Source organism: Sminthopsis crassicaudata, chromosome 1 (genome assembly GCF_048593235.1).
Source record: "Sminthopsis crassicaudata isolate SCR6 chromosome 1, ASM4859323v1, whole genome shotgun sequence".
Lineage (NCBI taxonomy): Eukaryota > Metazoa > Chordata > Mammalia > Dasyuromorphia > Dasyuridae > Sminthopsis > Sminthopsis crassicaudata.
In genome coordinates this window covers 694,646,105-694,672,422 of record NC_133617.1, presented here as the reverse complement: position 1 = coordinate 694,672,422, position 26,318 = coordinate 694,646,105, and the positions used below count along the sequence as shown (strand labels likewise).

At 38.9% G+C, this 26,318-nt stretch overlaps 1 protein-coding gene across 3 annotated transcripts in view; it reads right to left on the bottom strand.

Moving 5' to 3' along the window:
• The window catches only part of NUP210 (nucleoporin 210), a 151,600-nt gene that overhangs the window by 39,175 nt on the left and 86,107 nt on the right, over positions 1-26,318 (bottom strand). For all 3 annotated transcript variants that reach the window (XM_074283676.1, XM_074283675.1, XM_074283677.1), the window contains exons 17-21: positions 20,474-20,666; positions 19,933-20,039; positions 14,766-14,870; positions 14,541-14,642; positions 5,691-5,819 (exon numbers count right to left, since the gene is read on the bottom strand). In XM_074283676.1, coding sequence (XP_074139777.1) covers positions 5,691-5,819; positions 14,541-14,642; positions 14,766-14,870; positions 19,933-20,039; positions 20,474-20,666 — 636 coding nt within the window. The remainder of the gene's footprint in view (positions 1-5,690; positions 5,820-14,540; positions 14,643-14,765; positions 14,871-19,932; positions 20,040-20,473; positions 20,667-26,318) is intronic.

The window sequence follows — 26,318 nt, the reverse complement described above, 5'->3', positions numbered from 1 at the left end:
TCTATACATATTTCCATAATTATCATTAAGTTTAATTGTTAAAATGATTGTGTTTTTATTTTTTTCACTTGGTAGGGGGGACAAGGAAGCTAGTAATAGTAGTAGCAAAAAATAAATAAATAAATAAAAAAGAAAGAAATAAAGAAAAGAAAATCAATAAGCACTTACAAATTTACAAATAGAACAGAAAGAAGCTCAGAAAAAAACAAAGGCAAACAGGGCAGCCTTGAAAGTAACATGTTTGATATATCATATTTTTAAAGCTATATGTAATAATTTTATATAATTATGTTTACATTTTAGTTTGTGTATGGAAATATTCATTTTTGAAGTTTTTGTTAAGGTCAATATTTCAAAAAGTATAAACTAAAACAAAAGATTATATCAGTTTGAGATTTTTAAGTTTTCTCACAAACTTCTGTCGTCATTTAGGGCCCGCGGGCTCAACAGGAGTCAAGAGGATGAGAAGCAGATTAAAAACAAGAGGAACAGAGTGTTCAGAACCAGTAAGTGTTCTAATTTCCTCTGCCCTTACCAAATAACATTCTGAAGATACATCCAATTAATTCTAGGTTTTGCATTTTAGCAAGATTGTTGATATGCTAAATAAATTCTGAACAAAGTACCTAAGATGGTGCAGGAATTTTAAACTAAATTATAGAAAGATAAATGGAAAGAACTGGAAATGTTTAAATTGGGAAAATAAAGACTTGGGGATAGAGGATGGAAGAATAGCTCAATCATTTAAAAAATCTGGTGGAAAAAAGAAAAAGGAAGAGGAGGAGGACAAGGATGAAGAATAGAAGATACAGACTGTAGTCTCACAGAAAAGAACTAGGGCAGATGGGGGGAAGCCATAGGGAAGAAGATAGTGATAAGGAAGAAATTTGTAACATTTAGATCTTCCCCAAAATGGGCTATCTCAGTTGCAGTGAGATCCCTATCCCTGGAGGTTTTAAAGTAAGGATTGGATGAGCACTTCTTATATGAAAAGATAACAGATTAGGATATGAGTGACACAGGCCAAATGAGGATTAGGCAGGTGAGAATCTTGAGAAAGAAGTATCATCTAAAGGTTTGAAATTAAGGAGGAATAATGGGCACAGTTGCATGTATCCCTTAAAGTTCATGGGAATGTATTTTATGAAATTCAAGTCAAGGATAAGTGAAATACTGTGCCCTAAGACTTTAAAAGGAAAGAAGATGGTGGAGGAACAGTCAAATCCTAGGATTTATCATGCTATAACCACAAATGATTCTGCTGAACAAGAAATAGGCGAAGTGTCTAGAGAATCCATTGTGCTATACAATGTGCTCACAGACAAGCTCAGATTTTCAAAGGACACACATAAAAAAATAGAAGCTATGTCAGGTAACTGAGGACACACACAAGACTGATACTTATAGGGTTCTATAAGAATAAAGACCACAACAGTTAAAGACCAGAAGGAACTGAGCCTTGTGAGAAATGCTAAGGATATTCAACAAAAGGGCTATTCAATCCACATTGGGTGAAAGAGAAAGAACAAAGGAGGAGGACTAAGACTACCATTTGGGATGAACAGTGGGATGATAATAGATATGAATTGTAGAAGCCTTAATTCAGAACTCTAAGAAAAATCAGAGACCACTGAATCCAACCATTTCATTTCATATAATGAGGAACTGGAGTCTAAGAGATATAAGAGATAAGGATAAGATAAGTTTAAGTTTAAGGCAGGTTTTGACTCCTGCTTGTCTAGCTGCTTATTAAGAAAGGACCATAAGATCACAAATGTAGGGCTAGAAAGGATCTCAGGGTCATCAAGTCTAACGTTTACATTGTACAGGTGAGGAAATAGGGCATAAGAGGTTAAATGGCTTGTCCACTCTGATACAATTAATGTGTCAGAAGCAAGATTTGAACCCAGACCAGTGCTTTCTCCACAACGCCATGCTATCTTTCAAGAAGTAAGAACTAATTAAATGAAAACCTTCTTTTTGTTTTTCTACCCATAAGAAGGATTTCCAGAAGGGGAAGAAAGAAACAAAAATGGCTGATGAGAACCAAAACTCAAAATAAATGAGGGGCAAGCCGAGGCAGCATCAGGATTCCATGACTGAATGAGAGAGAGAAAACTTTTAGATCATGTGGGCAGAGAAGGTGTCACAGCAAAGCAGCAAATGAAGCCAGAAAGGAAAATGTTTCAGTCTATGCAAGAAAACAAACTTTCTGAACAACCTAGAGTTCTTGAAAAGTGCCCATTCAATTATAAACAATAAACTGCTTTTCTATATTCATTAAAGCAATCACCCTAAATAATTCTACTGGGCAATTCTTTGTTGGCTTAATTCCAGTCACTGTATATACTTGCAGCGACAAAATTTCACTCCTCTAAAAATATTCCATAGTTCAGGGTTTGTGCTAATTCAGTCCACATTATTATGGTTTATGCTATCACCATTAAAATTTCACTGAGAACCAACAATGCAGTGAGCCCAGGGGAGAATCACCAGCCAAGTTCCCTGACCAGCTGGCTTACAATTTAAATAAGCTACTGGACATAAATTCTCACTCAAGGCTAATAGGAGGGAGAACTGCAGAATTCATAGCAAAATTTAATGTCAACAGATATGAATAAATCTGACATAATACTATTTATTTGCATCAGTCAAAATGGTGAAGCTAAAAAGAATACCTAGCAATTAACCAGGCAATTAACCATCTGTCAAATAATTAACAAGCATTTATTAAGTGCCTACTGTGTGCTCTGGTGGGTGCAGGGAATACAAAGATAAAACCCAAACAGTCCTTTCCTTCAAAGTGCCTCATATTCTAGTGGCAGAGAGAATATGTCTCTATACAAGATAAACACAAAATAAATACAAGGTAATGTGGGAGTGGAAGACACTAATACCTGTTCCTGGGGGGCGGGATGAATGGATCAAGGAAAGATCTCAGTTAGAAGATAGTCCTTAAGTAGTCCTTAAGTTGATTCTTAAAGAATACCAGAAATTGTAAGAAGTGAGAATGAGATAGGACATAGGACATTGGGAACAGCAAGAAAACCAATTTGGTTTGACTGTTGGTTGTATGAAGGAGAGTAATATTATTTCCATAATAATGTCAGAAAAATAGGTAGAAATCATGGCACAAAAGGCATTAAATGGCCATCAAAAAGGTTTGTCTTTTACTGTAAACTATAGGAGCTATCGGACTTTACTGAGTGGGGGAATAATATGACCAGACATGCACTTTAGGAAAAATACCAGTGGAAGATATGTGAAGGATAGATTGGAGAGTAGAGAAACTTGAGACTAACTGGTGGCCTGTTGTGATAGCAAATGATCATGTGGGGCACTTTGAAGGAAAGGACTGTTTGGGTTTTGTCTTTGTATTCCCAGCACCCACCAGAGCACACAGTGGACACTTAACAAATGCTTGTTAATTATTTGACAGATTGTTTAATCGCCTGGCAATGAGAGTGGAATCCAGACGAGAGGAGATTAGGGTGGCAGCCCTGAGATTAGAGAAAAGGGGATAGAACTAGAAATGCTACAAAAGTGAAATAAATAAGATTTGACAACTGAGCAGATCTATGGAGTCAAGGACAATGAGTCACAAGGATGGGAGTCACCGATGATTCCAACTTGGAGGATTTGGGTGACTAGCTAGATAGTGGTACCTTGGGCAGAAACAGATAAGTTAGAAAGTGATGTGGGTTTAGGGGGAAGGATCATAATTGTAGCTTTGGAAATCTTCAGTTTGAGAACCTTACAGCACATTCCATTTGAAATATCTAGTAGGCAGCTGGAGATGTTCAACTGTAAGTCAAAAAAGATGAAGCCTGGTAAACAGATCTGGGATTCATCTATACTGAGACAATAATAAAACCCTCAGGAGCTGATAAGGATACTGAAATAGAGTATAAAATTAATAGAGAAAAAGATCCAGAGCAAAGTCTAGGTACAACTATCATTAGGGATGTAATATAGATGGTGATCTGGCAAAAACAACCAAGAACCAGCCAGGCACATAAAAGGAGACCAAAAGGGATCTTTGTCACAAAACTGAGAATGACGAGAGTGTCTAGAATTACAGTGTTACTTAACAATGTCAAATAGAATAGAAAGGTCAAGGAGGAAGAGCTGAGAAAAAACTATTAGATTTGGCAATAAAAAGATTATTGGTAACTTGGAAAAAAGCATTTCTCTTGAGTGATGAAGTCAGAAGCCATTGTGCAAAGGGTTGAAAAATGAGAAAAAGAATAAAGGCAATAAGAGTGAACAGCATTTTCTAAGCACTGCCTATGAAAAAAGGAAAGATACAGGATAATAATTTGAGGATCTAGTAGAGTCTAGTAAAGGGTTTTTTTTAAAGGATGGCAGAGATAGGTAATTTTTTTAAAAATAAAAGTAACAGAATAAACAACTAAGGGACTGGAAATTAAAGAGTGTGGGAGATAATTAACTGGGTGATTTGTTGAAGATGATGGGAGGGAATATAAGTAAGGGAACATTTAGAAGGAAGGGCCTTGGCAAAGAGAAAGGATACTTCATCATCAGAGAAAGGAAGAGAGGATCAGGATGATGTCAAACTATGAAAGTTAAGGAGATTATTTTGACTTTTGTAAGAATTCAACTATTCAGAGAGGGGTTAGTCTTGATAAGAAGAAGAGCAACATTTTCATAGAGTAGATGGGTTTTGAAGAAATAGAAAAGAGAAGTTCTCCTAGTAAGAAAATTCTTGCAAAGAATAATTAAAATCCCTCTTCCAAACAGTAATAGAAGAAATTAAATCTTAATAAAAGCCTTACTAAACTGAAATTAAAGAGCCATGAATTAAAATAAAAAAAAAAGAACAAAATACAATAAAATTAAGTGTTGGCACAGTTATGGCGAAACGGGCTTGCTAATATTACAATGCTGGTGGAGTTGTGAATCGGATCGATCTTTTGCAAGAGGGAAATTTTATTCCCCTCCCTGCAAATTCCAAAGCTATTCATAGCCACAGATCAGTGGTTCCACTACTGGAACTATACCCAGAAGAGATTCCTAGCAGAAAAAAGTCCCATCAATTCAAAAATACTTAGAAATAGCAAACAAAACGGAAATAAACTAGGTGTCCAATAATTGGGAATTAAACTATGGCATATGTATGTTAAGGCATATCACTATCATAGGCAGCAAAGAATATAAAGATTTCAAAGAAACATGGAATCACTTATATACAGTGAGTCATCAGGAATAAATCAGAACTAAAGCAATAACACAGACTACAACTATGTAATTAAAGGCAATAATAACAGTCATAAGTCTATGTCAAATACTCAGAAAAAAGGGTCAAAAAAGATCACAAAACCATGTTGGATGATATGTTTCCTATAGCATTGAAGACAATATATATATATGTATATATATATATATATATATATATAGTTCTTGTTCATGTTTATCAACCAGTAAATAAAAGAGATTTATGGAAACATATAGAGTCATTATAATTGCTCTCCTTTTTTCATTTTATTAATTTTCTGACTTTCTTTCCCTGGGTTCTTATTTATGTACTGAAATGTTTGTATTTATCAAGCTATTTAAATAAAAAACTTTTTTTTTTAAGAGAGAAAGGCATATTTTCCTAAGTGTCTTTACTAAAATCTCTAAAAAAAAAAAAAAAAAGGATACAATATTGTAAACATAAAACTACTAACCTTGTCAACCACGCGGACATATAATTCCTGAATATCTGATACGTGGATTTCAGCCTTTGCAGGCGCTGGGAATGCCAAACACAAGTCATGAATCATGACTGTTAACATTCCTGGGAATAATGGATACACCTGAAATGCCAGAAGAAAATCTTATTTTATGTTTTGCATGATTGCACATGGTAAATTCTTGCCATCTCAAGGAACGCAGAGTTGAGGAAGCAGGGAGAAAACCTGCAGCTCAAAATTTCTACAAAAACGAATGTTAAAAATTGTCTTGAAATTTTATTTTAAAAACCCTGCACCTTCCACCTTCTCCAATTAAGTACTCCCCTTTTTTAGCAAGGACTAGTGATACTTCATTGAGCAAGGCTATCTCATCCCAGCTCAGACCATTCAGGCAACTTTTGAAATTGATTCTGCAATCATGGAGGAGGCAAAAGTTAACCCAGACATCACCATATCTGCTCTCTTCCCTGAACTTACCCATCATAAGAGACTCCACGCCAAATAAACTCTATGTAAAAAAACTGATTTTTAGCAGGGTTAAGCCTTAGACATCATCATAGATCATAGATCAACAACTAACATTTATCTAGAAGCTAGGTAGTGCCACAGTACTCAGAACATTAGGTCTGGAATCAGGAAAACCTAAGTTCAAGTCTAGCCTCAGACACTTACTGGTTGTGTGACCCTAGAAAAATCAACTAACATATGTTGTGCCAATTGTATTTAACTTTCCTATTGTGAAATGTTAATAGTCTAAAACGACAATCATTTTAGAGTTAGAAGGGATCTTGGCTATAATCTCCTCCAACTCATTGAACATCTTATTTTATAAAGATATTGTTTTTATATCACCTTCCTTATGTAATGTTTCTTTCCCTTTCCTTGCTCAGAGGCAGCATATATAATAATCACAAATCACACAAATAATCACAAAAAAACCACATGAAACAATCACAAAAAGGGAAAAAAAACTCATTTCAGTCCCTTTCCTTGCTCAGAGGCAGCATATATAATAATCACAAATCACACAAATAATCACCAAAAAAATCACATGAAACAATCACAAAAAGGGGAAAAAACTCATTTCAGCTGTTAATCAGTACATGAACCAAATCTATTCCATAAACACTGACTGTTCCATATTGTGGTACCTCACCTCTGCAAATAGAAGGAAGAGTATTTTCATATTTCTTCTTTAAGACCCAGTTTGGTATATATCATCCAATCAATTTTTAAAGATTTAAAAGCTAATGTGCCTTGTCCAAAGTTAAAGAATTTGAAGGATGAATGTCTTCTATGAGATTTCTACACAGTAGTTGTCCAGCTTCCCTTCAGTTACTTCTGGTGATGGACAATCCTTTCCATTTTTGGACACTCTCATTGTTGGGAAGTACTTTTTTTAAAAATAACAACCCAAACTCTACCTTCTTATCACTACTAACATCAGTTCTGACTCTCCTCTCTGGCATCAAACCATCTTTCTTCCAAAAATTGCATGACTACTAAGTAAGTGACAAAGCCAATCCTATAACACAGTCTTCCGATTCCTATCCCACCAGTTTTTCATTCCCAAGTTCTCTCACTCAAGTAGTCCTTTGTTTGGGGGAGCTTAAAAGAAGTCATTCCAGATGTACAAAAAATGGACCAGCTGACCCCTAGATCTGTGACTTTATAAGTTGAAATTTCTTGACAGCCAAATCCCAGCGCTCTCGGTGTCATGTATGACTTCTTTAGAGACAGCTGCACATTATGCTCTGAAGCCCTCCTTTTCACCTTAAGGTCCTGACTTAAATAGCTGCCTCCTGTAAGCAGACAGCTCATTGTCACTCTGGAGAAGAGATCCTCACTGGAAGGTCAGTTCACTGAGAGAACAGCATGAAGTACTTTTAAAAAATGTGCCAATAATGGAAAGATCCTGTGTCAACAGTCAATCTAAGGTATTAGCAAGGCCATCTGACAAGATGAAAGTAAGTGCAGTTGACTCAATAATGTAGCTGGGTGGATGGTGCTTGAATCATTTCACATAATGGTTTAAGATATATGAGGTAAGGTCCCCTAGTGCATATCACAAGAAATAATGAGATCCCTGTAATGTGAGCCCTCACTCCAGGAACCCAATATTAAACATAGACTAAGAAGTCAGGTCCAACTACCATTAGGTTTCTGAATTGTCCAAAGGAAATTCACCAGAGCCTATTATATTTGCAATGTCTTAAAAAAAGGACCAAGTGCTTTCTCTGAAAATATAATTTGAAAACCTAATTCCTGAGACACTGCAAAAGCCACCACATCACTAATTCAGTCAGAAGCAGGGATGTTCACTGGAATATGCCGAAATTATACAAGATACACAAGTGAGTTAAAGTGCTGACAAGCCCATGTTAAAGAAGGATCGGAGGTGTTCATTTTCAGGGAAGCAGCTATGTAAACTTTAAATGGGAACACAAAATGAACTACTCCTTCTAAGGTAGTTCCCTCGCAGAAAGGATTTCAAACCATCTATCTGCAAGCGGTGGCAAGAAGATGGGTGTTTTATGCTCATTCATTTTTTTTCTAATTTACAGTGGAATTTTAATCTGGGGGAAAAAGTCATCATTCCGAATGAATTCTAATTTCTAAGTGTTGAAAGTGCCACCTGAGAATGTCTGTGAAGACTGAGCCTAAGGGAAAATCCTGTCATCTCTTCATGGAAGATGCATGTATTATTGCTATTTAATAATACTGCATCCTATAGGCAAAGTGAAGTGTGGAGTTGAGGAGATACTCGGAGATGCCGGTTAAAATGGAGACAGAGAGTCAATCATTCCTGCTCTAAACCCAAAGCGTTTGCCCCACTATTAGGGTTCTACCAATTATCTCAGCTTCCCTTTCTCTATCAGGAAGTGCACCTGCTATTTGCCCCTTGCTATTAAGCATTTGTAGACAAATTGTGAAGTTCCAGTTTCTTCACCTATAAAAAATTTTAAATGTCATTGAAGCAATCAGCTTGCATTTTCTATATTCTCGCTGAACTCCTTCGGTGTTCTTATAAATCTTGCATGATAGCACCAGAGCTTCAGTGCAGATAAAAGTCTAGCTCTGACGTCACTACTTAGTAGTCTTCAGAAGTCTGTGGGGGATAATACCAGGCACGGCTTCTGCATTTTCTAGTCCGGTGGGCAATCTACTGCCTGGAGCTCACAGCGCTGTGTTTATATGAAAATAACCCGGAGTCAGAAAGGTCTTGGCAGTGGCAGGAACAATAGCTCATCCAGCACCCTTAGAAATGCTGAGAAGGTTTCTCTGGGTGGGTACTGAGATTAAAGTGAAGTTATTATACATAATTACTCAATAATTACACAATTTTCAGCTTCCAAGGCTTTTTTCTTAATTAAAAAACAACACCACTGGAAAGAACTCCATTTTAGAAAGAAACCTTAGGTTTGAATCAGCTACAAATTTTCTTCAGCAAACCAACAATAGGACCAGGACCGAATCAGTGATTTCATAGGAAACTCGCCACCAGTGTTGGTTAGCGCCTGCTCAGCCAAATATAGGTTTTTAAAAATTGATAAGTGGTTAAGTGCTTTCCCAGACTCACAAAGTCAATATGGGTCAGAGGCAGGTCTCCCTAAATGTGAGGTCAGCCCTCTATCAAAAATCCCATGCTGCTTCTGACTGAAGAGTCACCACTGATGATGAAGACGGCAGTGACGACAAAGGAAGGTGACCCCATAAGCTAAGCATGGCACCCTGGGTAAAGCACTGGAATGAGAATCTGAAAACCCACATCCAAATTCCATCTCCGCCACCAACTACACCTTGTTTGTGAGCTTGAATTTTGCCTCACTAGGCCTTAGGCTTTTGTTTCTTGTTTTCCCAATGGGTCCTCTTCCAGTTTAAATATTCTGTAGTCTAAGATTCTTGTCCAGCTATGATATTGTATCTTCTAGGTTTCCTTTCTAAATCTGACATTCTGTATTCTAAGGCAGAAGTGTCAAACTCACATTATGCCAAATCAGATTAAAATGTAATTGGGAAACGTTTATCAAAATTAATAAATATTAATTTTGGTTTTCTAATGCAATCTGCAGAAATCCATATGGATTTGAGTTGACACCACTATAAATATAAGATACTTTAGCTCTCTGTCATTCCAGTCTTATAAGGTGTTTTGTTTTTGGTTTTTTTGGAGGGGGTTGCTGTTTCTTTTAATACTGCTATTCTATATTCCAAGGTTTCTTTCACTTCTGATATTCTGTGTTTTAGGGTCCCTTTCCCATTCTGATATTCTGAGGTTCCTCCCAGCTCTAACATTCTGTACCGAATGGTCTTTTCCCTGTACCATCCTATGTTCTAATATCTTTTTCTTTCTGGTTTTGATGATATAGAATTCTTCTAATCTTTATTGTCTCCCAAAAGAGTTTTGCTATTTTCACTAATTGGGAATTTCTATTATATCAGTAAAGAACACTGAGTGACCACTTCCCATACATGCAAAAAATATCTCTAACAATGTTTATATAGCTTCTTTCCAAAGGTTCATAAGTTCTTCTTTTTCTCTATTTAAAATTTTTTTTATTATAGCTTTTTATTGACAAAACATATGCATGGGTAATTTTTCAAGGTTCATAAGTTCTTAAAGGCAGATAGAGCTTAGACTAATTTTCTTTCTTTGAGATAAGGAAACTGAGCCCTAGAGAAAAGCTCTTAGACAAGAGACGCATGCTAATTATACATGGCAAAGGTGAAATTTAGGGGTCTCCAGACTTTATACCCCAGTACATTGCTTCATAAGTCATTAAGAAGTCTTAAGCCATTCATGGCGTTTGAGTATATGCTGGTAGGAAGTAAGAGGGACATTTTCTTCAAACTAATTGAAGAGTTGTTGTAGGCATTCTTGTCTCTGTGATTAAGGGAAATGAGAACACTGCTAATTAGCTCCTGAAATGCCAAGAAAATGTGTAAGCTACCTTCAAAAACAACCAAGGAAAGAAGCTGTTAGGACTTGTGACAGATTATCAACACCATGTGGGAAAAAAAATACTTCGTGGAAGTGGCAAAAACCATCTCACAGAATTTTCACGTTCAATTGTATTGCTACCTGGAGTAAAGACCATCTTTCTTCTAACGGGGTCTTATGGGTATATGGGATACAGCCAGAGCCACTAGCCAAAGGCAACGGATCAAAAATTAAACATGGAGATATCAGGGACACAGAGGTCAGGGACTGGAGTGATGTGTAACACACTATTCTGCCAATGTATTGTATTAGGTGTTACCTGTCAAAGTATCATTGGGAGGGAAACAGAAGAGTGGGATCTCATTGTCAAAAGCATCAAATCTTTTCTGGGGGCAGGTGGCAGGATAGTGGTAAACTTGTTCTTTGTGAGTCAGAGAATATTCATATGTATGAGATAGAAACATGATGTTTGAAGAAACTAGGATCCTCAAGGGAAAAGGAACCCAGGAAGGTTCTGGATTTAGCTGAGGATACTCGTGCTTTGACACTTTGCTAAACTTGCCTAACTAGCCCCAAATGTGCAGGAGAAAGTCCCTTTTACGTTTTCCTCATTCCTATCTGTCCTAACCTAACTCTAAGCATAGATGCCCACCATGAATCTGCCCAAACGGGTTTTCAGAGCTTCTGGTGCTAATTAGTCTCATTCCCACGTGACTAGCATCTGGCCCAACTTCTATGTAGACAGATTCATTAGGAAGATTCAGGAGAAAGACACAGGTATACCTGCCCAGCCATACTTGGGACCCAACTCCTCAATTAATATTCTACTTCAAAATTGGAGCCCCTCAACCAACTTCAAGGGTCAGTCTTTCTGCCAGCAAAAGTCCTCCTTAACAGTGATAACTGAAGTTTTCTCACCAGAGGAAACTTCTGTAGGCTTATATCACAAGCAACACACACACACACACACACACACACACACACACACACACACACACACACACACACACACAAATACACACATAAATAACACACACCTCTCCTATTGATTAAAAAAAAAAGAGAAGAATCATATCTTTAATGATATAAAAAGAGGTAGCTAGGTGGGTCAGTGGACAGAGTTCAAATCTGGTCTCAGACACTTAGTACTTGTGTGACTCTGGCCAAGTCATTTAATCCTGCCTGCTTCCATTTCCTCATCTATAAAATGAGCGGGAGAAGGAAACGGCAAACCATTCCAATATTTTGCCAAGAAAACTCCAGAAGGAATCCCGAAGAGTTGAACACAATTGATGATGACTGAACAACTGGAAGAAGAGTGACACGATAGGAATGAGGAGACCTCAATTCTATTCCAAGTTCTGTCATCTCTGGCAAGTCACTGAACTTCTTACAGCTTATATTTCACTATCTGTAAAATGGGGATAATAAAACTTTCCAAGGCTAGTAAGAGGATTGCTTTGTGCATCAAATGACATATAAAATAATATGTCAGAGTAATTTGAAAAGCTAAAAGTCTTTTATATATATATATAAGACTTTTATATATTTATATATAAATATAAAAGACATATATACATATAAATATATATATATATTTATATATAAGTATAAAAGACATATATATATATACACATATAAGGGATTATTATTTTTAAAATACAGTATTATTTGTGTAGCTTTCAGAATTATTTAAGATTTCTTTTTATTTTGATGAGAAATATAGTTCTAAAATATTACCAGCTTGGTAGATGAAACTTTATTTTATATATAATAAATCTTATATAATTAATAATAATAATAATAGGTTTACAGAGTACTTTAAGGTTTACAAATATAAATCTCATTTGGTTTCCACAATAACCCTGAAAGACACTTCTTGTTATTATTATGTATACTTTACAGATGAGGAAACTGAGGCACAAAGAGTTCAAGTAATTTGTCCAGAATTATATCTGTTGTAGGATTAGAATTCAGATCTTCACCGAAGTAAAGTACTTTATTAACTATACTATTTATCCCCCCATTAGAAGAACTAACTGGTAGTTATCAGTGGAATTTATTTAAATCTGGAGTATCCAGATCAAGATTTAAGGACAAGTCTCCTGACTCTTTGGTTGGTGGAGTGGTAAAAGGGAGGCAATCAGGATTAAGAGATTTGTCCAGCATCATATAGCTAGTAAATGTCAAATATCTGAAGCTGGATTTGAATTCAAAAACTCCTGACTCGAGGGCTGGGCTGGTACTCTATCAGCTTCCTTATTCTTTTGAGTTTCTATTAGTGGCAATATGAAGCAACTCTCTAATAAATATTCTTCCAGCTTTCTCTTCTCACCCTAATTCCTCTGCCAAGAAAGGCTGCTTGGGCAGGTCAAGTCTCTGCTAATTCTCTCCAGGAATTAATGAAGCAACATTTTTTTTTTCTGCAAATACATGATCAATCATTTCATGGTCATTCTGGAAGAAAATGGGATTTCACAATCCTTCTCTCCTTATAAAAGACCAGCATTCTAAATATAGGAAGTTTATTCTAGTGAGATTATCATCTTATAACAATAGCCTCGATGAATCAACACAAATCTTTGTTTCAACTAGTTTCCAAGAATCCAGAGCAAGGACACCAGCTAGCATTACTCAACAAACAGCTACTAGCCTATGCAGCAAGTTTCACTTGTTTAGAGAAGTTGATCAGTGTGTTCCTCTAGGACTGCTCCATCTCCATTTATTGCCAAATTCCTCAGGATTCTAGGTTCCCTCTCCAGAGCTAAGAGCCAAGAATTATGCTAAGCCACCCACAGGATGACAAAGCAACTAAAAAAATCAACCAACCAACAAATAACTATTGCCCGTCTATTATCTACTTATTATTACTATTGCTCATAACTATGAAACTTTACCTTCTTGCTAACTATGTAGATTTCTTTTTTTTTTTTTTTACCTTAAGAAGAAAGAAAAAATAAGGCATATTTTTAGCTTTCAGGATTATTTAGGGTTTTTTTTGGCTTATTCTTTTGATGAGAAAAGTTTAGCAAAAGAGTTCTTTTGCTCAGTAGGAAGAGCAATGAAATGTGTTTTTAAAACAGGAAGACAACAGACTTGTTCCCCAAGCCTCAGGCAATCCAAAGCCCCAGCATTTTCTTTTCAACAATGACCATTTGTTCCAAAGAGCAGAATGAATGTTTTTCTTTTCTATGATTTATGGGTGACAGTCCCAGGAGGAGCCATTAACAATCAGGATTTGGGCCAATGTTTCCCCATAGAGAAGAGGAAAACTGTGACTTTAGCACCATCCATAGGACATGATTGTGGACAGAGCCCAAAATAACCTATAGTAGAGAGAGTAAAAATCAACAGAGGGAACTGAAGAGCAGAGCACAATTTCTCTTGTATTTTCTTTAATTTCCTTAAATGAGGGATTTTCCATATAAATGCAGAAATCACAAAATTGATTTAAGTAGCAAGTGGTAAGATAAGATTATAGAACTCTGAACCAGGGGAACAGGTTCCCAGCTCTTCTACTAAGTACTCTTTAAAACAAACAAATCAACAAATAAAATGAAAGAAGTCTAGGTATATACTTTTAGACTAGTCAAAACCTCTCCGGACCTTCAAATTCCTCATCTATAGAGTAAAAAGCCTGTATGACAGAAAAAAGCACATTGGACCAGGAGCTGGGAGACAGTCCTAGATCTGGCACTGCGTGATACCGGATGAATCATTTCCCCACTATGGTCTTCCGTATCTTCATTTGTAAAATGGAGGGATAGCATTGTAAGATCCCTAAGTTCCCTTCCAGTTTTAGCTTTGTATGACTAATATTCTTCTCTAAATTCACCTACAAAACAGTGCAACTGTCCCTACGTAAGAATTAAAATGAATTTATTTTAGAAACTCCCACTTACCATCGCAAGGCCACGAGCTTCTTGGTAAGACACTTTGACAACGTTTGTGATGCTGGTGTTGATGAAAAAGTACCCAGATCCTTCTTTAATGAGGAGTTCGGCCTATAGGACGAGGAGACATGAGAGAATCAGAAAATGCAGTCAGATGGCCTCACTTTTCGGAAGCTCTTGGGTATAAGTGGGACGCTCAAGGTTACAAGTGGACCGAAGAACACGCTGCTTTACCTGAACACCAGGATGGTTGTAGATGGTTATGTCATGGGGGGTCACTTTCACATCTTCCACAAGAATCAGCTCGATGGTGGCAGAGACGGGCACGAGAGAGTCATACTGAAAGGGGGAAAATGACTCATGAACTGCAGAGCCCAGAAAGAAAGCTTCTAAGTTTTAATGGGGCATAAAACCAGGAATGATAACCAGGATGGCAAAGCACACTCGGTGCGCCACAAGACAGTTCCATCAACCTGACTCCCAGGACTACAGATATTATTCCCTGGGGAGTTGCTGAAGGGGTCCAAATGCAGTGGAAAGAGCATGGGCTATAGACTCTAAGCTCAGGGGCTCGACTACATTGGGTCACTCGTTTATTGTCCTTGGTCCTTTGTTATCCTTTCTGTAAAATGAGGGACTCTGAGGTTCCTTCAAACTCCAGAAATTGGATTTCTGCCTCATTCCTTTTATTTTCTCTTTTATATACTATTAATGATCTAGTAAAAGCAATTCACATTATATAGCACTTTGGGGTTTATAAACTGCTTTCCTTATTATATTCTTATGAAGTTATAGTGAAGTAGTGCAAATGTTATTCTCTCCATATTATAAAGGAGGAAACCGAATCCTAGAGCAGCAAAATGACTCAGTCCAGCTAGCCAGCATTGGGCTGGGAGTGAAACTCAGTGCTTTCTGGGTCTCACGTCCAACCTTCTGCAGCATCTTCTGCAGTGGTCTTCCTACTTTGTGGGTAACCCGTTACATCCTAAAGATGCATCCTAATACACCTGAGCTGAATGAAGAAGAAAGCACTTATTAAATGTTTACCATATTCAGAACTCTGAGCAAAGTGCTGAAGATACAAATAGGGAAAGTAAACAGTTCTTGCTCTAATCGGAGCCGAATGGAACTCTGAAGAAAACCAAGTTGTGACCGAAGTAGACAATATATGATGGAAACCCTGGAAATAGCGAAGTTGCTGGCGTGAGGCAGGGGGCAAAGTTAAGAGGCCTTTGCGTTACTCTAGTAGTAAAAGGAACAGGGCAGATGGGGAGGAAAGTCTGAAGGCTCTTAAGGAGCAGTGGTAGGGCGGATGAAAATGCCCGGGAGTCCTCCATATCATCAGAAGGAATGGAATTGTTGAACTCGATCTCATTTCTATTCTGTGAGCAGTCAAGCGGCCCAAGCAAGTGAGAAGGCAAAGGGGCAGAGGTACCTGGCCAGCCAGGGGGGTTCTGGGATAGCGGAGGCCAGGGGAAGGGAAGAGAATACAGTACTCCTGGCAGGGCTGGGGTGGGGAGGGAGAACAGAAAAGGGAAGGCTCGGGTCCGGCCACTTCCCGTCCCCACAGCGGAGGCTCTTGCCGCCATGATGCACTTCCAGGATTAGCCCTGCCGTGCAGGGGACCAGACACAGGCCACAACAGAACTGAAACCGCCCTGGCCAGGCGGGAAGTCTGACTGTCATTCAGTCTGCCTGTCCCTCTTCTTGGACTACAGTTTCACTCCGGTTGGATTAACAAAAGGAAAATGGAAGGACAGGCTAAGCCGGCCGCACGTCTAGAAATCAGAGGGCTGCTAGCGAGGCCCGGCTCCAGGGCTACTGCTGACCGGGCGGGGAACCAAAAGCAAGCGCCGCTCCGCTCAGCTTCTCCTGGTGCTGGGAAGTGGCGCTTAGTGGGGCACTGGAACAAATCCGCATTAGGCCTAGGAAGGAAGGGCTGCAGAGAGAGGAAGACAGACGGGACCGCTGCCTTCCGAATAAGTCAGTCTGTGAGAGTCCCGTTCCTGTGAACATTCTGTCAGCTCATCCGTCCTCTCCTGACCCAGGCTCTCATCCCACACGCCTCTGACCAGGCAATATCAGCCTCCAAACCTGTCCTATTACCCATAATCTCTCTCATCCTTACGATCCCCACCAAATGAATATCCCATAATACACTTTCACCGGGTCATCCTCTTTCTCAAATAATCCATTAGCCCAAAGATACATTCCCGCATCCTGGCATTCAAGATGGCCTCTGAGAATCACCGACAATCAGCCTTTCCAGAGCTCTTCCCCCAAAGCAGCGCTCACAGGCCCCCTCCCCTCTATATTTACTCTGGCAAAATCCTATTTCCCCCTCCCAATGTTCTAATCAACACTCGAAGTCACAGAGAAGGTACCGGCTCGTACTGGCAGAGGGAGCTTCCTGGAGGATCCTTCCCCAAAGGGACCATGGCTCCAGTCCCTCTCCCGCCATGTCTTCCATCTCACTAGTTGCATTCACATTGCCTTCATCTAGGGGAATTTCAACTCTTTTTTATTTTTGCCTTTATATCCCCAATAATTATCAGAGGGCTTGACGAACTGAATTGAAATTAATCATAAAATCTCATCCCCTGATGGTCCCATTTCTATTTTTCTGAGAATGCCAGTTCCTCTAATGGTCCTCTTTGTGTGGCCACTAGGGGGCACAGGGATAGAACTTGGTATCCCAAAGACAAATCCAAACCAACACTTCCTGGCTGCAGGATCCTGGGCAAATCCTTCAATTCTATCTGCCTCAGTTTCCCCCTCTACAAAATGGGGATAATAATAGTACCTACCTAAAGGATAAAATTATATATAGATATATGTATATGTATGTGTGTGTATATATACATGTATACACACACACACACATATTCACATACACACACAGAGTACTTTGCCAACCTTAAAGTATTACATAAGTGCTAGTTACTATTAGTCTCCTGCTTTGAATTCTTAAAGCATATGCTTGTACAAGTGTTTTGAATATTAGTAATAAAATGTTCTGCCTTGGGTCTCAAGTTTGATAAAGCCTCTACAGCCAGCCTCAGTTCTTGGGTTTGAGTTAGTCTTTTTCTTCTTCAGTGCCATTGCTGCTTCCCTGCCAAAGTCTCTCCTCACAGGGACAGTGGACAGGGATCGTGCCTATTTAATAAATGGCTGTGTGAATGTGAAAAAGAACATGGCCCCCAACTATCCTCTTCCAATGGGAAGGAAGAGCCAGCTCCTCTGGTCTTCTTTCCCAAAATTACCTTGTACATTGTGGAGTATGTATTCTCTCTCTCTCACTCTCTCCTTCTTTCCCTCTCCCACTTTCTTTCTCTCCTTCTCTTTCCCCTCACTTTCTCTCTAGTTCTCTTTTTCTTTCTCTCTCTCTCCCCCCTTTCTCTCTCATTCTCTTTTCCTTTCCCTCTCCCACTTTCTCTTCTCTCCTCTCTTTCCCTCTCCCACTTTCTCTCTCCTTCTCTCTTTCCCCTCACTCTCTTTCTCTAGTTCTTTTTCTCTCTCTCCCCCCTTTCTCTCTCATTCTCTTTTCCTTTCCCTTTCCCACTTTTTCTCTCCTCTCTCTTGTTCTTTTTCTCTCTCTCCCCTTTCTCATTCTCTCTTTCCCTCTCCGACTTTCTTTCTCTCCTCTCTTTCCCCTCACTTTCTCTAGTTTTCTTTTTCTTTCTCTCTCTCCCCTTTCTCTCTCCTTCTCTTTCCCTCTGCCACTTTCTCTCTCCTTCTCTCTTTCCCCTCACTTTCTCTAGTTCTCTTTTTCTTTCTCTCTCATTCTCTCTTTCCCTCTCCCACTTTCTTTCTCTTCTCTCCTTCTCTCTTTCTTTCCCTCTCCCACTTTTTTTCTCTCCTTCTCTCTCTTTCCCCTCCCTTTCTCCCTCTAGTTCTCTTTTTCTTTCTCTCTCATTCTCTTTCTCATTATAACCACAGGCTGTCAGCCTGTTTTTTGCCTTTGTTCCCTCATCATCTGCCTGGCATATCGTAGATGCTTAATAAATGTTTATTGGTTTATTGATTGCTATTCTGGAGCCCGACTGTTTAGGCTGAGGAAAGGCTCAATAGTGGAAGGCTCCTTCATTTGAGCACTGTGGGAACAGGCTAGAAATGGCCACGTCTCTAACAAGGCCTGTTCTGGAACGCTGTGGAATGGATAGCAGATCTGGGACAGGTGCGTTACTAGGAAGCTCTGGGCTGGACAGCACTGTTCTGTCTGGTGACAGCCGCCAGTACGTTGCCTCTGGCCCAGGATGGTCGTGCCAAGCACATGGCGGCTTCCTCTGGGCACAATGGTTGGCAGGACTCCAGTCCCAGAAAGAGAACAAACTAATACGCCAGATGCAGCCTAAATAGACAAGATACAAATCTGTCCCCTCGGGGTCCCAGCAGCAAACACCCTCCAGACACGGGGATGGAAGCAGAGGAATGACCTCTGCTGACGAGTGGCCCCTCCAGCAAATGCTCCATCACGGGCTTAGCTCACTTTCATGACATCACTTCTTAGCTCAAGAGCTAATAGTGGCTCCCCATTATCCACAGGATCAAGTCCTGACTCTTCTGTTTGGCCCTCCATGATCCAAGCTAACTTTATTTCCAACTACTCCCCATGTCACCCTCGTTCCAGCCAAACTTTTGGCTCTCCTCCATGTAGGGCGCCTTCATTCCTTAGTGTCGTTCCTCACATTGTTGTTCCATTCTTAGAATTCCCATCCCCAATCTCTCGGTCCATCTCAGTCCTAAGCATCCTTCAGGGACAAACTCAAGACTCGCTATTTCCACAAAGACTTCTCTGACTCACTCTGGTCAGGGCAGAGGCCATTGTAGTACAAAGAGAGCGGCAGCTGCTTCTCACAATCTCCTTTCCTCAAATGTTTAACCACATCCTGATTTATAATGTTAACATTTATAATGTTATTTATAATGTATCTGACTCAAACACACACACACACACACACACACACACACACACACACACACACACACACACCCCTCATTGTCCCTAAAAGATGACCTTTATACTTAGAGGACCTGGGCTTACAACCTCCTGGATCTTGAGCCCTTACCTGAGTCCTTTCTGGGTTTGTTTCCTCTTTTGTAAAAGTTGGTGAATGTGCATGTGGGCAGATCAGCCGCTCTCCCTTTCAGCTTCTAATCTGAGAATCTACAACCTCACCATTTTGGTTTCCCTCATGGCACCAGGCACACAGAGTACTTTTAAATAACTATTTGAGAAATAATTTAGAGAGAAAGTATTCCCTACTTCCCAAACACTCTGAAGCTAAGAAAACAAGGATATTGGTTAAGACCCAGATAAAGGACAAAAAAAGAAACATATGATCCTTGCTTCTTCCTTCCTTCTTCCCACCACGCCAGACTTCTCCCCCTTGGAAAGTACCGGTAGTTGTATTTTGGCTGCGCTGAGATGAGAATGATGGTAGCCAGCAGCTGTAGCAGAAATTGCAGTGGTTCCTGATTCATGGTAAACTGAGACAGTCTGTAAGCCTGACAAAAGAAAGAAGAAAAAATATTAAAGAACAAGCCCCCAGGATTACAACCCTCAACTTCATCTTAAAAATGAAATCAGTTCAACATTCTAGATATTTATATCCAAATAAAAGTGATAAAGTCCTTTTCATATTTTTTCTAGTACTACCCTAAATAATAGAAAGAATTCTCTAGATGAGGCTTTCTTAAACTTTTCCCACTTGTGACCTCTTTTCACCTAAATTTTTTTTACATGACCCCAAGTATAGAGGTATATAAAATAGATATACACATCAAACATTTATAGATGATGAATCATAATTTCACAGCTCCACTGTCAGTTACAAGATCCCATGTGAGGTTGTGACCCACAGTTTAAGAAGTTGGATTCTAGACCATGACACTGACCCATGCCCCCACTAAGCAACTCACAACCCGGAGTGGATCCTTACCATGAAGCTTCTTTTGGCCACTCCCATCATCCTTCAGGATCAGCTGCATTGGCAGACTGGGTTCAATGCTGGCCAGAGAGGGTTTAGTGGACTCCCATTTGATGTTCAAAGAACTAAAGTTGTCAAATCGACGGCCTTGTTGATCATAAGCAGCCAAGTCTAGATCAGGGTTTCGATAATTTGAAACAGGGACCTATGAGAAAAGTATTAAATTGTTGGCCACATTCTGCGTCCTGGATAGACATGCTCTCATCCCTGCGAACAGCGACCACTGCTAATACACCTGCATCAGAGGTTCAGCTGTACCTGATCTGTTTAGCTCCACAGGGCAGAACAAATAGCAAAGGGCTTGAGTTGCAGGCAAAAAAAGAGGCAAATAGAGATGTAATATGAAAGGAAACAAGAACTTCCCAACAATTTGAACTGTTCCTCTACATATCCAACTCTTTATCTTTACTGTCAGTCAGTTTGGTTTCTATCCCCATCCAAATTCAGGATCCAACTAAAATCCTGTTTCTTTTATGTCTTCTAAAATTAGTCCAATTTTTTATCACAGAATCATAGAGTTGGAAGGAATCCATTGGACCACCTGTCCAATCCATACTTAAACAATGGTCCTTTCTATAGCAGTCCTGACAAAGAGTCACTAAGATTTCATTTGCAGACCTCCAGGAATGGCAAACTCCCTGCTTCTGTGGAAGATTCTACTTAAAAATATGCAAAATTGTCATAAAGTTCTTACTATGTTGAGCCTTAATCTAACTCTTTGCAATTAGTAGATCATATTCTAATTATATCCTTTGGGAGCCAAGAAGAATAAAGGCTCATCTTCCTTTTTCAGGAGGGTCCCATAAATATGTGGAGACTATTGTCACATTTTTTCTTCTTCAGGCTTACCTAGCTAAATTCCTTCAAACAATCCTCATAGCAGGGTCTTTGCCATCATGGATGTCGTCTTCTAGATACTCTTCTATTTTTTCAATGTCTTCCCTAAAAGATCCTGCCAACAATGATTTCTTCTCCCTCTGAACTACTTCTGTCCTCTTTGCTTGTTCCATATCACTTAATCACACACTACCCCATAGATTGTTCTCTAATGATTTCATGCATGGATTGCTTATTCTTTGCCAACAAGACTACAAGCCTTTTGAGAACAGGGGAATGATCTCTTCTCACCTTTCCCCCCATAGTGCCTAGGACAGTGTGGATTGCATAGAAGTGTTCCATAAAGACATTCTGCTTCATTGATGAGCAGTGGAAAAACAATTCAAAATATATGTCTGACTAATGGTTGGTCAGTAGCATCATCTGTGCTCGACTATATTCCTAATGTTATGGGAAATATCATCACAAGTCCTTGTTGCACATCAGACCATGGAAAAAGAAAACTCAATGGCAATGACTTCCTTTACTATTCACCAGACATACATATTCACTCTCCTTGAAAGAGAAGAGTAGCTACTTCCCAGGCAGGTCATGTCTATATCTGCTCAATTCCATATTCTCATTTTGTCCCATGCTTAAGACTACACAAGGCTAATCAGAGCCAATTTCTACTTAGAAACTCAACTGTCTAATATGATCAGTCTTTTCCATTCTAGCATCTCACCTCACCAATTATTTATTTAGAAAATAATTTCCTTGGTGACCTCTGGATTCAAGGATTTATAAAATTAATGTTGCATCCAGGACTAAAGAGAGAGGTTTATCTCTTTTTCTCCCCAAGGACATCTAATGAGATTATAAATTGCAAGAGTAACTAACGTCAGAGTGTTGGGGCTAGTGACTTTAGATTGATTCATCACATGACAAATCTTCCTTGTTGGTACATTATTGCCTGGAGATATCCATGACACATCAGCACTAGCCCATCAAAGATTGGGCACTTAAGTCAGACTCTTTCCCCTCAATGAGAGAGTTGTATAAACATAAGAACAGGAGGACACAGCACTGTGGCCAGTTCAAGACTGGTGTGTAAAGGGAATATTTATCACAAAGGATCTCCTCTGAAGCAGCTCTGTATGGCTCCTGAACACATATATCTACCATTACTCTATTTGGATGGGACTTTGGGATGCCAGTCATCCTGATCTGTATCTGGCCACTGGATCTAGATGGCTCTGGAAGTGAAAGTGAAGTCGGTGACTTTGCACAGATCTCCCTCACTTAAATGCAATTCACTTGCACATCATGGCGTCATTTCCCCAATGCTATGGTCCTCTTGAAGAATGAAGGACAAACAACAAGAAGTCTTTGGGACACACCCCCTTCTGAAAGTCTGGGTAAACAGTGGAGCTGAAAACACTAAACCATCTGTATTTTACCTTGACTTATATCTCACTGAGCTATTAATTCCTAAGGGAGGCAGACTCTAAACAATCAATCCCTAGGACTATAGGGGATAAAACAGCTAAATCCCAGCAGGTGTGATTATGGTCAATAAATCACGAAGGGGATGGAGAGAGTGAAATGTGACTTCACCAAATCCCAGATGCTAAAACTGTGGGAGCCCCCTTGGAGTCCGAGAAAGGTGAATTTAGATAAAATAAAAGGCTGTTCTACTTTACCCAGTAGGGAGTAAAGTGATGGCACTAGTTGTTTCAAGAAATAGTATATGGTATGTAGAAAAACAATAGCAATAATCATAGCATCAATAAACTAATCTTTCTATAATGCAATAATTACAAAGACATTACCAGATATTATCTCCTTTGATACTAGCATCTTCAAAACAAGTATAGATGAATAGCAGTTACATAAATTAGCAAGACGAAATAGGGATAGATAATCCTAATCTCTAATCCTGGGGGACAGCCCTTTCTCTCCCGCGGTCCCCTTTCCCCTTCCTCCTTCCCTGATTTCCTCCTCTCTCCTTTCCTTTCCCTCCATATTTCCTTCCTTCTTTCCCTCTTTCCTGTAACAATTTGTTTTGTTCTTTGTTCATACAAAATATTTCTGTAATAATCACAGCTGCTGCCTAGACTCTCTGGTTAGATAATCAAATATGATGAGTCTTTACAAGATGATTGATGAATTCCTAATATTTGACAGTTAGTGGGGACAGTCCCTTCCATTGATCTGGAATTAGGCAGCTAGAGCTTCTGGAGAGGACATCAAAAATTGCTTTAGAAAAGTTTCCCAGGGCGATGGTACAGCCCTAGGAAAGCATAGCATCCATCCGTTCCAACCATTATCAGTAGCTTCTGAGGCATAGAAGCTGAGACAATCCCAGTATCTTTAGGGGCAGGAATCAGACATGTAGATCAGAACTGATCCCCAATGCCCAGGGACCTTGCTGAACACTGTGTGAAACTTGCCAGTCTTGTTCTTACAGAAGCCACATTTCCTATGAATGACGGTTTTGTCAAGATGAAAGCATCCAAAAGAGCTGTAAGCACTTTTGGGGGAACATTTGACACCCAAGCTAACATGGCCATTACAAACATATACTTGTGCATGTATGTATGCATGTATAGTGCCCAGTGACCACAATTGCTCTTGTATCTGGTATATTGACTGGATTAAATTTGTTTCTGAATAGACATTATCTTTAGAACCTCTCTCCCCCATACAGTTTATCCTCTACTCAGGAACCAAATTGATTGTCTTAAAACACTGAGTTTACCATCTCTATCACCAAATATAAAATCTTGGGTTTGGCATTTAAATCCTTTTTTAACCCAACCCCTTCCTATCTTTCTTGACTCCTTCCCCCTCCCCACTCCACTCCCTATCCCTATGCTCTTAGAATCTCACTTTCGGAATTCTTGATGGGAAAGTAGAAAAAGCAGATCTCCTCTAAGGACCTGATCTGAACATATGAATATCCTGAACTAGATGGACCACTATGATGACAGGAACTTACTCTTTATCTTTGGCTTTTTCTCCCAGAACTTGCTGCCTTGACCTCAGCCACTTATTTCCAAAGCCAATGCAGAAGGCACCTCAGACTTTAATCTCAAGGGCCCCTCACCTCCTCCTGAAGCAAACAGTGTCATCCACCATTTTTATTTAGAAGCGGCCTTTCCTTTTTCCATAGGACTTTGATTAGGGATAGAATTGTATCCTGAATGAAACATGAGGCTGACTAAAGATGACAGGATGAAGATGACTAGAGTGAGTCAGACTTGAAAACAACTAGACAGTAGTGAAAATACTGGTGTGTGTGTGTGTGTGTGTGTGTGTGTGTGTGTGTGTGTGTGTGTGTGTGTGTGTGTGTGTTTCTGAATATGCTTGTGCACATCTCTGGGGACAGCCCTTCTTCTGCTTCTGACGCTTTCCCTTCCTCCTTCCCTGACTTCTTCCACCTTCTTTTCCTTCCTTCCTTCCTTCTTTCATCTTTGTTTTCTACATCATTCTTTCCTTCTTTCTCTCCCATGTTAGGTTGGGGGTCAAGTGTTCCAAGGAAGTGGCTACAGTCATAATTGCTGGCTGAATCAGAGCTCTCATATTTCTGCTTTCTAAGAACAAAGCAATACCCATTCTCTTGGCCTCAGTTTCCCCCTTAGGAAATTGAAAACCTTAGTCAGCCTCCAATCTCCTATTTCTTTTTTTTTTTTCCTTTCTAGCTCTGACCTTCCATGAATACAATAGCTGGCTTCCTCACCTTACTGATTTCCCCCTTTTTGTCCATGTCTAGCTTCTGAAGCTTAGCTGACAGATAGCTTACATACATTTATAACACTATTTGTTGATGCTCAAAAGTGAGCTTCCAGAGGCCTTAATTCAAGGGAAATTATTTGTTTGTAGGTAGGCAGCAATAGTTCACAGACTCATATAAGTCACCAGAATTTCTACATATTACCCAGAAAGTCAAGTAGCAAGAAATAGAAAGAGAAATTCCACTTAAAATAAATGAAGGCAATATAAAATACTTGGGGAGTCAACCCGCCAAGACAAACCCAGAAACTCTACAAACACAATTGCAAAACACTTTTTGCACAAATAAAGTCACATAAATAATTGGAAAAATATTAATTGCTCATGGGTAAGCTGAGCCAATATAATAAAAATGACAATTCTGCTTAAACTAATTTACTTATTTAGTACCAAAGTTATCAAACTACCAAAATAATTTTATAGAGCTAGAAAAAAATTATGACAAAATTCATCTGGAAGAAGAAAAGATCAAGAATATTAAGGATTCAATGAAAAAAAAATTGTGAAAGAAGATAGCTTGGCCATATCAGATTTCAGAATGTATTATAAAATAGTGATGGATCAGTGGAATTGATTAGGTACATGATTCACAGTAGTACATGATCATAATAATCTACTGTTCGATAAGTCCAAAGATCCAAACTTTTGGGATATTAACAAAATTCCAGTTTGGGAAATTGGAAAGCAGTTTGGCAGAAAATACGTTAGACCAGTATCTCATACTATATACTATGAAAAAGTCAAAATGTATATATGCTCTAGACATAAAGGATGAAATAAGCAAATAAGGAAAGTGTGGAATAGTTTGCTTTTCAATTACATGAATAAAAGAAGAATTTATAACAAAACAAGAAGTAGAGAACATTGTTGAATATAAAATATAAAAGATATAGTGATTATATTAAAATTAAAAAGGTTTTACACAAACAAAACTAATGCAGTGCAGATTAGAAGAAAAACAGAAAATTGGAAAAAATGTTTCTGATAAAGGCTTCATTTCTCAAAAATATTGAGAACTGAATCAAATTTGTAAGAATACAAATCATTCCTCAATTGATAAATTGACAAATAACATGAAAAGGCAGTTTTCAGATAAAGAAATCAAAACTATTTACAGTCATATAAAAATGTTCTACATCACTATTGATTAGAGAAATGCAAATTAAAATAACTCTGAGGTACCGTA